At 43.9% G+C, this 17,423-nt stretch overlaps 1 protein-coding gene across 5 annotated transcripts in view; it reads right to left on the minus strand.

Moving 5' to 3' along the window:
* Nucleotides 1-4,968, minus strand: part of kcnt1b (potassium sodium-activated channel subfamily T member 1b) — a 306,811-nt gene extending 301,843 nt beyond the window's left edge. For 3 of the 5 annotated variants that reach the window (XM_062050715.1, XM_062050714.1, XM_062050713.1), the window contains exon 1: nt 4,636-4,968. In XM_062050715.1, coding sequence (XP_061906699.1) covers nt 4,636-4,669 — 34 coding nt within the window. In that variant the 5' untranslated portion in view covers nt 4,670-4,968. The remainder of the gene's footprint in view (nt 1-4,635) is intronic. The other 2 variants (XM_062050717.1, XM_062050716.1) reach the window with 1 other exon arrangement.
* Between the last annotated feature and the right edge of the window lie 12,455 nt (nt 4,969-17,423).

The following is a 17,423-nucleotide window of genomic DNA, read 5'->3' on the forward strand; positions in this document are numbered from 1 at the left end:
TGCGTTCAATAAAAAGGTGCAGGTTGTCAAGGTTAGCAATAGGGCTGAGCCAATACTGAGCTTACTGCGAGGTTTGTTCTCCCGGGATGCAAACGGACTATTCCGGACAAGACTTGCAAGTAGGAACATATTTATTTTCTCAATTAATCCTACACATCACAAAGACCGGAACCAAACAAAAGAAAAGCGTGCCGTTCACACGAGAAGCTAACGAACAAAAAGAACTTAACGCAGGAAACATAGAAGCTAAACACTTAACATGGACTATGGCATGGAACAAACAAGACTTAAAGTGGCATGAAACAACTAACACTTATGTGGACACGGCATGAATCGAACAACTAGCATAAACTTGGAATCGGACATGAAAACGAGCAGCATGACCTATGGCATCGCATGAAACAAGCAATGACGCCAGGACGACTGACTGGCAAAGACAGGCTTAAATAATGGTCTCTTGATTAGAGCAGGTGCGTGTCCCGAACACCAGAGGCAGGTGAAACTAATAAGTTGCCATGGTAACTAAAACAAACAAGGGTGCACAAAAACAGGAACTATGGAGTCTTAAACTAACAGAACATAACAAAAACATGATCCGGACCACGGATCATGACCACTATTAATTTTGTGTTTCCGAATAATGCATCAGATATATTATTGTTCATTAAAAAACATTTTACATAAATTAAAAATAAATATCTAAGCCAGTTATCCATTACATCGTAGAGTGTAAAAATGTAAATAGATTTTACGGTTAAAAAACAACAACAAAACAGTGTTACCATTTTTCTATTTACATTAATACACAGTCAAAACAACAACAACCATAGATTTTGCAGTAAGAAATTGGCCGCTCTGTTGTTGGAATTTTACTGTTTTTCTATTTACAGTAATTAACCATAAAAACAACAACCATAGATTTCCGTGTAAAAACTGCTCAATCACACCATTTTCAGCCCTTTGAGACACTTGTGATTTAGGGCTATATAAATAAACATTGATTGATTGATTGATTGATTTTACATTTATAGCAATATGCTTAATAATATATAATGTTTAAATGCATATGTAATTGTGAGGTAAATCCTTACTATTCATTTATCTCTCGCTGTTAGAAGCGGCCCTCTGTGAAAATGAGTTTGACACCCCTGATCTAGTGGGTACGGAAAGTATTCAGACCCCTTTTAAATGGTTCCATTAATGTACACTCATCACCCCATCTTGACAAAAAAAAAACAGAAATGTAGAACTTTTTGCAAATGTATTAAAAATAAAAATCTCAAAAATCCCATGTACATAAGTACATGTGCAAGGTTTTACAATATAACTAAAACAATTCTTATGACTTGTCCAGGGTGTACCCCGCCTTCCACCCGAATGCAGCTGAGATAGGCTCCAGCACCCCCCGTGACCCCGATAGGGACAAGCGGTAGAAAATGGATGGATTTACTAAACCGTCCTATGTGGGATGTCTGTAGGAGTGTTTTCATGCATATTTGTACATGGTATCGTAATGTACTAATAATAATAATAATAATGATAATAATGGAATACATTTATATGGCGCTTTTTTATCAACTTGATACTCAATGAAGTGTTGTTAGCATTAGCTAATATGCTAACACGTTTACCAGTGTCTTTGTTAATACTAATAAGTTACAATGGCATTCTTTTTGTATTGTTTCAGTTTCGTAAATTGACTAAAAATCACAGTGGCATTATTGAATCTGGTTAGCTGATTGTAGAGCTAGCTTCCACAGCTAGTGGGTGCATGACAATGACTTCTGTTTTATTTGATCAGCCGTTTTACTGCCGTGTTACAGACACCATTTAGAAACAATTAAGGTACGTAAACAAAACATTTTTGTGTAAATAACTTATTTCATAACATGTCCGATGTGGCTAATATATGGAAAAATATTTTTCTTTTCTGAAATTTAGTGGGTGGAGCTTATATACTGGTACACTCTATAGTCCAGAAAATACGGTATTTAATGCACAAAAGTACACAATAAAAGCACAAAACAGGGAAGTGCACCTAAAACTCAAGGAGGCTAAACACTGAAAGCTTTGTAGCGAAGCATAAACACCGGTCGCAAAACAATGATCTCACGCCAACACCCACCAAACAGAAAATGGTGACAAAATAAAAGTGCTTAACAGGAAAACACCCCAACACAGGAAACATACCACAAAACCAAAAGCAAGGCATGACAATATAAGAGGCAGCAGCTCACCCATTCTCATACTTTAACATCCGGAAAGAAATGTCAGCCAGCTTGAAAAACGTCTCACCTTTAAGCGACTTGAAGGAGCCCAGAATTGATTTACTTAAATGTTGACAATATTTCAGGGTTCCGCATATTATGAAATTGTATAAGATTGAGTAGATGGTGAGTTATTGTCATGTAGAGAAATCCCATATTTTTACCAATTTTCCAAGTTTTCCCATATTTTGGCGTGCAAATGTTGATACTCCTCTTAGACACACGTAATAAAGGTCTTTGTGAAATCCCCTGATGTTGTTTGGTGCTAAATTAACCACAACATGTGTGCCACATAAAACATTATTATTATTATAGTTATTATTATTACTACAAAAATCAACCATCAATCATGTTTAAATAACTTTTACTGCAAATGAATATCGGCTACAGATATCGTTTTTTGGCCTCCTTTAATGATAATAATCGGTATCAGCCTTTAAAGACATACAGTAGAAAAGGGATTCATATGGATCCATTCATTGCGGTTTACCTGACACATGACACGTGACAAAGTGGTGCGCTATCCACTTTAGCTGCCAGCCGGCAGTAGAGTGTTGACTATCTTGACATGTGTTTTGTGGCAATTCCAACTTTGACCACAGCGTCAGTTGCTTTGTAGAGTGGCACTTTCCGTCATTTTCAGCAGAGAGCATTGCAAAATGATTAACCCACGTCTTCCTCCACCCGGTAATGGGGGCATATGATTCCTTTCCCTACTGTATTGGTCAAAGATTAAAGATTGACGACACGTTCTTTCCAGACTTTTGTGGGCCACATAAAATGAGGTGGCGGGCCAGATGTTGCCCCCGTGCCTTGAGTTTATAGTATAGTTTACAGCAGTGATTATCAAACTGTGGTATGTATACCACTACCATCGAGTGGTACGACAAACAATCACTTGATTAATGTTTTATTTTCCTGTATTCAAAAACAGTGTTACCGTTCAAACTGTGTGTAATGTTACAGTGGCTAAAAATATTACCATACCATACAATACAAACTTAAACATATTAAATATACTTGTTAAAAAAAACCTCTGCCTTGTTTTTAATGACTATTTAAGCCTACAACGCTACTGTAGTTATTGTTGGTCATTATGGCGGTACTTTGAGAGGCAAGTGTTTTTTAAGGTGCTATTTGGTGGGAAAGGTTTGAGAACCTCTGGTTTTACGAGCAGAGGAGCATGTTGGGCAGCGCACACACACAGAGTACTTACAAGTAGACACAGTGTGTAGACAGAAAAGGGAAAATGGATGCATTTTGGTGTAAAAAGTAAAGATAAAGGTGAATTTATAACACCCTCAGGAAGAGGTGCTTTAAGACATGACTAGCGAGCAAGCGGCTAACATCCATCCGCAGTCGGCAGTGTGTTAGTTACTTCGAAATCACAAATTCTGGTCTCCATGGCGACAAATAAAGTACGTTTCTTACGAGTAACATTATCACTGGAGGACGAGGAATAGCTAAACATGCTTCACTACATACTGTAGCTCACCGGCATTAAAATGTAAACAAACGCTATTGGTGGATCTGCACCTGACATCCACTGTAATGATACCAAGTACAAGAGCGTATCTAAACGATACTACTATGATTACGTCGATATATTTTGGCATCACATCTTCTTTCGTTTTAAAATGTATATTATGTTTATAAACTCAGGTAATACCTCCCTGGACACGAGGACTTTGAATATGACCAATGTATGATCCTGTAACTACTTGGTATCGGATTGATACCCAAATTTGTGGTATCATCCAAAACTAATGTACAGTATCAAAGAAGAGAAGAATAAGTGATTATTACATTTTAACAAAAGTGTAGATACAACATGTTAAAACAGAAAATAAGCAGATATTAACAGTAAATGAACAAGTAGATTAATAATCCTTTTTTACAGTTTGTCCCTCATAATGTTGCCAAAATAACAGGTAGATAAATGACACAATATGTTACTGCATACGTCAGCAGACTAATTAGGAGTCTTTCTTTGTTTACTTACTACTAAAAGACAAGTTGTCTAGTATGTTCACTATTTTATTTAAGGACTAAATTACAATGATAAACATATGTTTCATGTAACCTAACATGTGTTGTTCAAATAAATACAATTACATTTTTTGTGGTCCCCTTTATTTAGAAAAGTATCGAAAAAAATTGGTACAGGTACCAGTACCAAAATATTGGTATCGGGACAGCACTAGGCTGTACACTGACTACTTTAAATTATATTATTTTTGGCTTATAAAACTATCCGATACTTGCAAAGCCAGTCTTTTACAGATGAACACACATTATACAGTATATTATATACACATTATATAGTATATTAGCACAACAACATTAGCCAACAACGCTAACTAGTTACCTGCCTGCGCTCCCGTCCCAAAACGCGGTCCCATCCGTCTGATAAACTTGCTCTCCGGCGTCCGTTGCGTAACAGCCGGTCCGCCCCACCACAGTGTCCGAGACACATCTGTGTCACGTCCATAAACGCGGCCTCTCCAAACAAACAAAAGACGACATCTGCGTGACTTTGCGCGGCGTGGACGTTAAGCTAGCTTGCGAGGTGGAGGTTTAGCACCGAATAAAAAAATAAAAAAAATAGTCCCAGCTTCCCCAGCTTCTGATTGGCCGACGCGCCATTACCAATAAAACGATTTACGGCACACCTGACAGTTAATTTACATATCAATCCGCCAGCCCGTCAACCTGGCAGCGACGCGTAGTGACACTCGCGTTAGCAACAACTTTTGTTAGCGAGTTGACGGACTACTTTACACAACCTCGGTTCTATTACTATAAATCATTAAAGGAATTATTGTATTCCACTTTACATATTTTTTGTTGTGGTTTAAACAACCTTTCACAGTTACGACTGTTTCTCGTCGCCAGCCTGGAGAGAATGTGCTGCGGTCAGCATCTTTCCGGCGGAGGAGGCGAGAGGCGCTCATCCTTCAACCTGGAAGCACCTTTGCCAGGCCTGGGCAATTATTTTGACTCGGCGGGCCAAATTTAGAGAAAAAAAATGTGTCTGGGGGACGGTATATTTGATTTTTAGGAACACTAATACAAAACTTCACAATAGCTGATATAGGCTCCAGCACCCCCCACAATCCTAAAAGGGACAAGCGGTAGAAAATGGATGGCTGGATAAATTCTAAAAACTTTATGATAGACCGCCTTAAAAAAACGGAATGGAAATTTACATTTTTTTACTGCATGAGACACCCAGAATGTACATGAAAATAAAGAATGTGGGATTTACAATATTAACTATGAAAGATTAAACACTGAATATTGACAACATATGAACGTCGCACCCCCTCTCCATCAACATATTTTAACAATCAAGCGAAACCCAACAAAAATGCAACAAACACAGCAAAATATGAACGCGAAGGGTAACAAAAAAAACCCACCTACGATCTGATATATCTGATATATCACTAAGCTTTAGAACTTTGTTGTAAAAATCTCCTTCACAGTTTGTCCTTGACTACCGTATTTCAGGCTGGCCGCTGTGGAAACACTCTGTGGAAACGCTCCCCACCCACACTGCTTGGTGCCTCAACTGAGCTGCTGTGACTTACATTACCACATAGTTACTGTGGTATATCATGCAAAAGCGCAGATTGCAACCATTGGAATACTTTTTATAGTTGAAGACTTACGGTCATTTGAAAACATCACTGCACATCATAATGGCAGCTATACTTTCCATCTTAAAGATCTAAGAAAATTATTTGGGAATGTCCGGCGGGCCAGATTGAAAAGCTTAACGGGCCGTGTGCGGCCCCCGGGCCTTAATTTGCCCAGGTCTGACCTATCCTATCCTTGACGCCATCTACCGGCCGATCATGCAATCTGGCCAGAAAGTTGTCACGAGAAGATCATTTAAGTAAGTCAACACTTATTGTGTGCAACAGATGAGAGAGAGAAGAAAAAAACATGCATTTATAATAGCAGCACTTGCACCGACTATATTTCCATGTGACTCCATACCTGCAGCAGGTCTGTCCTCTACCATCTGTCTCACAATGGACCCCCTCAAGTTGAAAAAAACGTTCATTGTGCACACACGCGGGGATGGGTGGGAATGGCCAGCGCTCGTCTCCGGAAAAGCTGCTTGCGGCTCGACGTGCTCGATTCCTTGTGCCGGTGCAGCCAGCCTTCACCGCATTTCAGCCCATTATCCTCCGGGGAGGAAAAGAGCTCAGAGCGTCATCGTTTTAAAGCCCACACAGCCACTTATGCTCGCTCACTCTCCCCGTCTCGCTACGCATCTTCAGGTTTGCACAAAAACTTGATCACAATGTTTACGCGGGGACGATTATAAAAAGAACGGTGTATTTACAGTACTTTTACTGCATTCTGTAGTCTCTCTTTACTTACTTTTAGGGCTGTCTCGATCCGGTATGATAAAGAGAATTTCAGCAGAAATTGCGCGTGAATGCAGTGCGTGCAAACCCCGGAAGCACACCAGTCGAATTTAAATGTTTACGTTAGTGTGTTAACGGTTAGCATGTGTCACGTACCAAGTTGTATGACTCTGAGATGTACGGCTGTAAAATTAGGAAAAAAGTTAGCTAGCATGCTAGAATGCTAATGTCAACATGCTAACAGTTAGCATGTGTCAAGTACCAATTTGTATGACTGAGATGTACGGCTGTAAAATTAGGGAAAAAAGTTAGTTGGCATGCTAGGATGCTAACTGTTATCTTGTGTCAAGTACCAAGTTGGATGACCCTGAGATGTACGGCTGTAAAATTAGAAAAAAGTTAGCCAGCATGCTAGAATGCTAATGTTAGCATGCTAACAGTGAGCATGTGTGAAGTACCAGATTGTATGACTCTAATTAGGAATTAGGAAAAAAAGGTTAGCTAGCATGCTAGAATGCTAATGTCAACATGCTAACAGTTAGCAAAAGGCACGTACCAAGTTGTATGACCCTGAGATATACGGCTGTAAAATTAGAAAAAAGTTAGCCGGCATGCTAGAATGCTAACTGTTAGCTTGTGTCAAGTACCAAGTTGGATGACCCTGAGATGTACGGCTGTAAAATTAGAAAAAAGTTAGCCAGCATGCTAGCATGCTAATGTCAACATGCTAACAGTTAGCATATGGCACATACCAAGTTGTATGGCCCTGAGATGTACGGCTGTAAAATTAGTAATAAAAGTTAGCTGGCATGCTAGAATGCTAACGTTGGCATGCTAGCAGTTAGCATGTGTCAAGTACCAAGTTGTATGACTCTAAAATGTACGGCTGTAAAATTAGGAAAAAGTTAGCTGGCATGCTAGAATGCTAACTGTTAGCTTGTGTCAAGTACCAAGTTGGACGACTGAGATGTATGGCTGTAAAATTAGGAAATCAAGTTAGCTGGCATGCTAGAATGCTAACGTTAGCATGATAACAGTTAGCACGTGTCAAGTACCAAGTTGTACGACTCTGAGATGTACGGCTGTAAAATTAGGGAAAAAAGTTAGCTGGCATGCTAGAATGCTAACTGTTAGCTTGTGTCAAGTACCAAGTTGGATGACTCTGAGATGTACGGCTGTAAAATTAGGAAATCAAGTTAGCTGGCATGCTAGAATGCTAATGTTAGCATGATAACAGTTAGCCCGTGTCAAGTACCAAGTTGAATGACTCTAAAATGTACGTCTGTAAAATTAGGAAAAAAGTTAGCTAGCATGCTAGCATGCTAATGTCAACATGCTAACAGTTAGCATACGCCACATAACAAGTTGTATGACTCTGAGATGTATGGCTGTAAAATTTGAAAAAAAGTTAGCCAGCTTGCTAGAATGCTAACATTGGCATGCTAACAGTTAGCATGTGTCAAGTACCAAGTTGTATGACTCTGAGATGTATGGCTGTAAAATTAGGAAAAAAAGTTAGCTGGCATGCTAGAATGCTAACTGTTAGCTTGTGTCAAGTACCAAGTTGGATGAAACCTGAGATGTACGGCTGTAAAATTAGAAAAAAGTTAGCCAGCATGCTAACACTTAGCATGTGTCAAGTACCAAGTTGTATGACTCTAAAATGTACGGCTGTAAAATTAGGAAAAATAGTTAGCTAGCATGCTAGAATGCTAATGTCAACATGCTAACAGTTAGCATATGGCACGTACCAAGTTGTATGGCCCTGAGATGTACGGCTGTAAAATTAGGAATAAAAGTTAGCTGGCATGCTAGAATGCTAACTGTTAGCTTGTGTCAAGTACCAAGTTGGATGACTCTGAGATGTACGGCTGTAAAATTAGGAAATCAAGTTAGCTGGCATGCTAGAATGCATTACCTCCCTGCTTGGCACTCAGCATCAAGGGTTGGAGTTGGGGGTTAAATCACCAAAAATGATTCCCGGGCACGGCGCCGCTGCTGCCCACTGCTCCCCAAGGGGATGGGTCAAATCCAGAGGACAAATTTCACTACATCTAGTGTGTGTGTGACAATCATTGGTACTTTAATCTTTAATCTTAATCTAATGTTAGCATGATAACAGTTAGCACGTGTCAAGTACCAAGTTGTATGACTCTAAAATGTACGTCTGTAAAATTCAATCAATCAATCAATCAATGTTTATTTATATAGCCCTAAATCACAAGTGTCTCAAAGGGCTGTACAAGCCACAACGACATCCTCGGTACAGAGCCCACATACGGGCAAGGAAAATTAGGAAAAAAAGTTAGCTAGCATGCTAGCATGCTAATGTCAACATGTTAACAGTTAGCATATGCCACGTACCAAGTTGTATGACTCTGAGATTTACGGCTGTAAAATTTGAAAAAAGTTAGCCAGCATGCTAGAATGCTAACATTGGTATGCTAACAGTTAGCATGTGTCAAGTACCAAGTTGTATGACTCTGAGATGTACGGTTGTAAAATTAGGAAAAAAGTTAGCTAGCATGCTAGAATGCTAACTGTTAGCTTGTGTCAAGTACAAAGTTGGATGACTCTGAGATGTACGGCTGTAAAATTAGGAAATCAAGTTAGCTGGCATGCTAGAATGCTAACATTAGCATAATAATTAGTGAAAAAGATTAAGATGCTATTGTTAGCATACTAGCATGCTAACAGTCAATATATGTCATGTACCAATTTGTATAATTCTGAGGTGTACAAAGGCAAAATTGTCAACAACAAAACAAGTTAGCATGCTGTTGTTATCATGCTAGAATATTAACATTAACATGCTAACAGTTAGCATATGGCACAAAATTGGCAAAAAATAAAGTTAGCATGCTAACAGTTGGCATGTGTCACGTACCAAGTTTAATGACTCTTGGAAAAATGGTTGAAAAATTTGTGAAACAAGTTAAGATGCTATTGCTAGCATGCTAACAGTCAACATATGTCATACACTAAGTTGTATGACTGATGTGTACAAAGGAAAAATAGGGACAAAAAAAAGGTTGGTATGCTGGTGTTATCATGCTAGAATACTAACGTAAACATGCTAACAGTTAGCATATAGCACATACCAAGTTGGCAAAAAAAAAGAAGCATGCTAACAGTTGGCATGTGTCATGTACCAAGTTGTATGATTCTGGGATAAACGGTTGCAAAATTTGTGAAAAAAGTTATTAAGATGCCAATGTTAGCATGGTATCATGCTTACAGTCAGTATATGTCATGCACCAACTTTAATGACTCTGAGATGTAAAAAGGCAAAATTGGGGAAAAAATAGTTAGCATGCTGATGTTAACATGCTAGAATACTAAAGTTGACATGCTAACAGTTAGCATATGGCACGTATCAAGTTGAATGACTCTGAGGTACACAAGGGAAACATTGGCAACAAAAAAAGTTAGCATGCTAACAGTTAGCATGTGTCACGTACCAAGTTGTATGACTCTGGGAAAAACGGTTGCAAAATTAGTAAAAAAGGTGAATATGCTATTGTTAGCATACTAGCAAAAAAAAGTTAGCATGCTAACATTAACATGCTAACAGTTAGCATATAGCACGTACCAAGTTTAATGACTCTGAGGTGTACAGTGGGAAATATTGGCAACAAACAAAAAGTTAGCATGCTAACAGTTGGCATGTGTCATGTACCAAGTTGTATGACTCTGGGATAATTAGTTGCAAAATTTGTGAAAAAGGTTAAGATGCTATTGTTAGCATACTGGCATGCTAACAGTCAACATATGTCATGTACCAAGTTGTATGATTCTGAGATGTACAGAGGCAAAATTGCAAGAGTTAGCATGCTACAATGCTAACATTAACATGCTAACAGTTAGCATATGGCACGTAACATTGGCCAAAAAAAAAAGTTAGCATGCTAACAGTTAGCATATGGTACCTATCAAGTTTAATGACTCTAAGGTACACAGGGGCAACATTGGCACACAAAAAAAGTTAGCATGCTAATGTGTTATTGTGTTAATCACAAAGATTATTATCAAGGCTTAGGTTAGGCTGATTACAAAAATAAATACGAGTCAAATATACCAAGGAACTTATAAAACTGATGAAAAATATGTTGAAAACCAATTACGCAGTGCTAGAATAAATACATTCTAATCAATTTTTTTTTTATAAACAAATATAATATGTTTGTTAAATAAACTGTCAATACATTTTACGTGCATATGAAAATACAGCTTCACCACTTTGGTCATAATTTTTACGCTCAAGAAACTTTTTTCGGACTTTTGTGCCAGATTTCCGGTTTCGATATTGACATTACTGCCACAAGTGGTGGAAAAGTGTATTACAATTGAGTACCTCTGCGGCCCATACGGACCCCAACTGAGAAATGACCCCCCCAAGGGTTAGGAAACAGTGGGACACATGATTGCTACTGGTGTTGTTAGCCGACTCCTGCTAACAGTTTTTTACTATTTAGAACGGACAACGGGGGGGAACTGTAGGGTGGTTTCCTAAAATATGTCAAAGGGACTGATCTCAAATTTAAACCCGATTGAAAAGTAATTGAAAGGTAGATAATTGATGAGCATTTTGTCTGATTGGGGACACTCATTAGTGCAGCTGTCTGTGGCTTCATGTCAATATTTGCGTCTACTTACATGACTGATGCATTTTTTAAATTGTTTTTTAATTTGATTTTATATATATTTTAAAATTTCACCACAAAAGTGCGGTAGTAATTATGCAGTTGGGTCCCCCCCAACATCTCCACCCACCAATAGTAATTTCAGGAAATGGGAGCATGTGGAAGAAAGTTATGACACTTATAGTATTTCACCACCAGGGGGCGATAATTGCGGGTCGGACCCTACACCGCAACCCACCATCAAAAAGTTCAGGAAAATCGGAGCATGTGTTAGGAAGTTATGGCTGTTATAATTTTCCACCACAAGGGGGCGATACTGGCACCACTGCAGCCATGCAGTTGCAGCCCACCCATTATCATGACCCACCATCAAAAGTGTTGGGAAGATCAGAGCATCGTGTCCCCATCATGTCCTCAACGTATCCCCATCGTGTCCCCAACGTGTCCCCAACGTGTCCTCATTGTGTCCCCAACGTGTCCCCAACGTGTCCCCATCATTTCCCCATCGTGTCCCCAACATGTCCCCATCGTGTGCCAATCGTGTCCTCATCGTGTCCCCATCGTGTCCCCATCATGTCCCCAACGTGTCCCCATCGTGTCTCCATCGTGTCCCCATCATGTCCCCAACGTGTCCCCATCGTGTCTCCATCGTGTCCTCATTGTGTCCCCAACGTGTCCCCAACGTGTCCCCATCATTTCCCCATCGTGTCCCCATCGTGTCCTCATTGTGTCCCCAACGTGTCCCCAACGTGTCCCCATCATTTCCCCATCGTGTCCCCAACATGTCCCCATCGTGTGCCAATCGTGTCCTCATCGTGTCCCCATCGTGTCCCCATCATGTCCCCAACGTGTCCCCATCGTGTCTCCATCGTGTCCTCATTGTGTCCCCAACGTGTCCCCAACGTGTCCCCATCATTTCCCCATCGTGTCCCCATCGTGTCCTCATTGTGTCCCCAACGTGTCCCCAACGTGTCCCCATCATTTCCCCATCGTGTCCCCATCATGTCCCCAACGTGTCCCCATCGTGTCTCCATCGTGTCCTCATTGTGTCCCCAACGTGTCCCCAACGTGTCCCCATCATTTCCCCATCGTGTCCCCATCGTGTCCCCAACATGTCCCCATCGTGTGCCAATCGTGTCCTCATCGTGTCCCCATCGTGTACCCATCATGTCCCCAACGTGTCCCCATCGTGTCTCCATTGTGTCCTCATTGTGTCCCCAATGTGTGCCCAACGTGTCCCCATCATTTCCCCATCGTGTCCCCATCGTGTCCCCAACATGTCCCCATCGTGTACCAATCGTGTCCTCATCGTGTCCCCATCGTGTCCCCATCGTGTCTCCATCGGGTCCTCATCGTGTCCCCATCGTGTCCCCATCATGTCCCCATCATTTCCCCATCGTGTCCCCATCGTGTCCTCATTGTGTCCCCAACGTGTCCCCAACGTGTCCCCATCATTTCCCCATCGTGTCCCCATCGTGTCCCCATCATGTCCCCAACGTGTCCCCATCGTGTCTCCATCGTGTCCTCATTGTGTCCCCAACGTGTCCCCAACGTGTCCCCATCATTTCCCCATCGTGTCCCCATCGTGTCCCCAACATGTCCCCATCGTGTGCCAATTGTGTCCTCATCGTGTCCCCATCGTGTCCCCATCATGTCCCCAACGTGTCCCCATCGTGTCTCCATCGTGTCCTCATTGTGTCCCCAACGTGTCCCCAACGTGTCCCCAACGTGTCCCCATCATTTCCCCATCGTGTCCCCATCGTGTCCCCAACATGTCCCCATCGTGTGCCAATCGTGTCCTCATCGTGTCCCCATCATGTCCCCATCGTGTCCCCAACGTTTCCCCATCATTTCCCCATCGTTTCCCCATCGTGTCCCCATTGTTTCCTCATCGTGTCCCCATCGTGTCCCCAACATGTCCCCATCGTGTGCCAATCGTGTCCTCATCGTGTCCCCATCGTGTCCCCATCGTGTCCCCAACGTTTCCCCATCGTTTCCCCATCGTGTCCTCATTGTGTCCCCAACGTGTCCCCGTGTCCCCATCGTGTCCCCATTGTGTCCCCAACGTGTTCCCATTGTGTCCCCGTGTCCCCATTGTGTCCCCAACGTGTCCCCATCATCTCCCCATCGTGTCCCCATTGTGTCCCCAACGTTTCCCCATCGTGTCCCCATCGTGTCCCCAACGTTTCCCCATTGTGTCCCCATCGTGTCCCCAATGTGTCCCCATCGTTTCCCCATCGTGTCCCCATCGTGTCCCCAAGGTTTCCCCATCGTTTTCCCATTGTTTCCCCATCGTGTCCCCATCGTGTCCCCATCGTGTCCTCATCGTGTCCCTAACGTTTCCCCAACTTTTCCCCATGGGGACATGATGGGGACACAAATGTGTCTCCAACGTTTCCCCATTGTGTCCTCAAGGTGTCCCCATCGTGTCCCCAACGTTTCCCCAACGTTTCCCCAACGTGTCCCCATCGTGTCCCCATTGTGTCCCCAACGTGTTCCCATTGTGTCCCCAACATGTCCCCATCATGTCCTCATTGTGTCCCCAACGTGTCCCCGTGTCCCCATCGTGTCCCCATTGTGTCCCCAACGTGTTCCCATTGTGTCCCCAACGTGTCCCCATCGTGTCCTCATTGTGTCCCCAACGTGTCCCCATTGTGTCCCCAACGTGTCCCCATCGTGTCCTCATTGTGTCCCCAACGTGTCCCCAATGTGTTCCCATTGTGTCCCCATCGTGTCCTCATTGTGTCACCATTGTGTCCCCGTGTCCCCATAGTATCCCCATTGTGTCCCCATCATCTCCCCATCGTGTCCCCATTGTGTCCCCGTGTCTCCATCGTGTCCCCAACGTTTCCCCATCATGTCCCCATCGTGTCCCCAAGGTTTCCCCATCGTGTCCCCATCGTGTCCCCATCGTGTCCCCATCGTGTCCTCATCGTGTCCCTAACGTTTCCCCAACTTTGCCCCATGGGGACATGATGGGGACACAAATGTGTCTCCAACGTTTCCCCATTGTGTCCTCAAGGTGTCCCCATCGTGTCCCCAACGTTTCCCCAACGTTTCCCCAACGTGTCCCCATCGTGTCCCCAACGTGTCCCCATCATGTCCCCATTTTGTCCCCGTGTCCCCATAGTGTCCCCATTGTGTCCCCAACGTGTCCCCATCATGTCCCCATCGTTTCCCCATTGTGTCCCCGTGTCCCCATCGTGTCCCCATCGTGTCCTCATTGTGTCCCCATCGTGTCCACATCGTGTCCCCAACGTTTCCCCATCGTTTCCCCATCGTTTCCCCATCGTTTCCCCTTCGTGTCCCCATCGTTTCCTCATCGTGTCCCCATCGTGTCCCCATCGTGTCCCCAAGATGTCCTCATCGTGTCCCTAACGTTTCCCCAACTTTTCCCCATGGGGACATGATGGGGACACAAATGTGTCTCCAACGTTTCCCCATTGTGTCCTCAAGGTGTCCCCATCGTGTCCCAAACCTTTCCCCATCGTGTCCCCAACGTGTCCCCAACGTTTCCCCAACGTGTCCCCAATGTTTCCCCAACGTTTCCCCAACGTGCCCCCATCGTGTCCCCAACGTTTCCCCAACGTTTCCCCAACGTGTCCCCAACGTTTCCCCAACGTGTCCCCAATGTTGCCCCAACGTTTCCCCAACGTGCCCCCATCGTGTCCCCAACGTTTCCCCATTGTTTCCCCATCGTGTCCCCATTGTGTCCCCATCGTGTCCCCATTGTGTCCCCATCGTGTCCCAATTTTGTCCCCATCGTGTCCCCATCGTGTCCCCATCGTGTCCCAACTTTGTCCCCAACGTTTCCCCATTGTGTCCCCATCATGTCCCCAATGTTTCCCCATTGTGTCCCCATCGTGTCCCCATTGTGTCCCCATCGTGTCCCAATTTTGTCCCCATCGTGTCCCCATCGTGTCCCCAATGTGTCCCCATCGTTTCCCCATCGTTTCCCCATCGTGTCCCCATCGTGTCCCAACTTTGTCCCCAACGTTTCCCCATTGTGTCCCCATCATGTCCCCAATGTTTCCCCATTGTGTCCCCAACGTGTCCCCAACCTTTCCCCAACGGTTCCCCATCGTGTCCCCAACGTTTCCCCATCGTGTCCCCAATGTGTCCCCATCTTTTTCCCCATCGTTTCCCCATCGTGTCCCCATCATGTCCCAATTTTGTCCCCAACGTTTCCCCATTGTGTCCCCATCGTGTCCCCATCGTGTCCCCAACGTGTCCCCATCGTTTCCTCATCGTGTCCCCATCATGTCCCCATTGTGTCCCCATTGTGTCCTCATCATGTCCCCAACGTTTCCCCATTGTGTCCCCAACGTTTCCCCAACGTTTCCCCATTGTGTCCTCAAGGTGTCCCCAACGTGTCCCCAACGTTTCCCCAACGTTTCCCCAACGTGTCCCCAACGTTTCCCCATCGTTTCCCCATTGTGTCCCCATCGTGTCCCCAATGTGCCCCCATCGTTTCCCCATTGTGTCCCCATCTTGTCCCAATTTTATCCCCAACGTTTCCCCATTGTTTCCCCATCATGTCCCCAACGTGTCCCCATCGTGTCCCCATTGTGTCCCCCTCGTTTCCCCAACGTGTTAACATCGTGTCCCCATTGTGTCCCCAACGTTTCCCCATCGTTTCCCCATCGTGTCCCCAACGATTCCCCATCGTTTCCCCATTGTGTCCCCATCATTTCCCCATCGTTTCCCCATTGTGTCCCCATCTTGTCCCAATTTTGTCCCCAACGTTTCCCCATCATGTCCCCAACGTGTCCCCATCGTGTCTCCATTGTGTCTCCATCGTGTCTCCATTGTGTCCCCCTCGTTTCCCCAACGTGTTAACATCGTGTCCCCATTGTGTCCCCATCGTTTCCCCATCGTTTCCCCATCGTGTCCCCATCGTGTCCCCAACGTGTCCCCATCGTGTCCCCATCGTGTCCCCTTCGTTTCCCCATCGTTTCCCCATCGTGTCCCCATCGTGTCCCCAACGTGTTCCCATCATGTCCCCATTGTGTCCCCAACGTTTCCCCAACGTGTCCCCAACGTGTCCCCATCGTGTCCCCATCGTGTCCCCAACGTGTCCCCATCGTGTCCCCATTGTGTCCCCAACGTGTCCTACTATAACCAGGTTGTCTACTTTTTACACTTGTGCGTCAGTTAGAACTATTACTAAAAACATGTTTTTTGAGTGAAACTTTTCAACAGTTTATTGCAAAGCCAAAGCCATTTATCAACAACACCCAGAAACGCATCGCTGGGCCCGAGCTCATCTAAGATGGACTGATGCAATGTGGAAAAGTGTTCTGTGGTCTGACGAGTCCACATTTCCAATTGTTTTTGGAAACTGTGTCCTCAGAACCATCCGGACTGTTCTAGGTGCAAAGTGTAAAAGCCAGCATCTGTGATGGTATGGGGGTGTATTAGTGCCCAAGACATGGGTAACTTACACATCTGTGAAGGCGCCATTAATGCTGAAAGGTTCATACAGCTTTTGGAGCAACATATGTTGCCATCCAAGCAACGTTATCATGGACGCCCCTGCTTATTTCACCAAGACAATGCCAAGCCACATGTTCCAACAGCATGGCTTCATAGTAAAAGAGTGCGGGTACTAGACTGGCCTGCCTGTAGTCCAGACCTGTCTCCCATTGAAAATGTGTGGTGCAATATGAAGGCTAAAATAGCAGAAGGGAGACTGTTGAACAACTTAAGCTGTACATCAAGCAAGAATGGGAAATTATTCCACTTCAAAAATGTGTCTCCTCAGTTCCCAAACCTTTACTGAGTGTTGTTAAAAGGAAAGGCCATGTAACACAGTGGTAAAAATGCCCCTCTGACTACTTTTTTGAAACATCCATCCCATCCATCCATTTTCTACCTGCTTATTCCCTTCTGGGTCGCGGGGGGCGCTGGAGCCTATCTCAGCTACAATCGGGCGGAAGGCGGGGTACACCCTGGACAAGTCGCCACCTCATCACAGTTTTTTGAAACATGTTGCTGCCATTAAATTCTAAGTTAATGATTATTTGCAAAAAAAAATGAAGTTTCTCAGTGTGAACATGAAATATCTTGTCTTTGCAGTCTATTCAATTGAATATAAGTTGAAAAGGATTTGCAAATCATTGTATTCTGTT

Source organism: Entelurus aequoreus, linkage group LG06 (genome assembly GCF_033978785.1).
Source record: "Entelurus aequoreus isolate RoL-2023_Sb linkage group LG06, RoL_Eaeq_v1.1, whole genome shotgun sequence".
In the NCBI taxonomy this organism is placed as follows: domain Eukaryota; kingdom Metazoa; phylum Chordata; class Actinopteri; order Syngnathiformes; family Syngnathidae; genus Entelurus; species Entelurus aequoreus.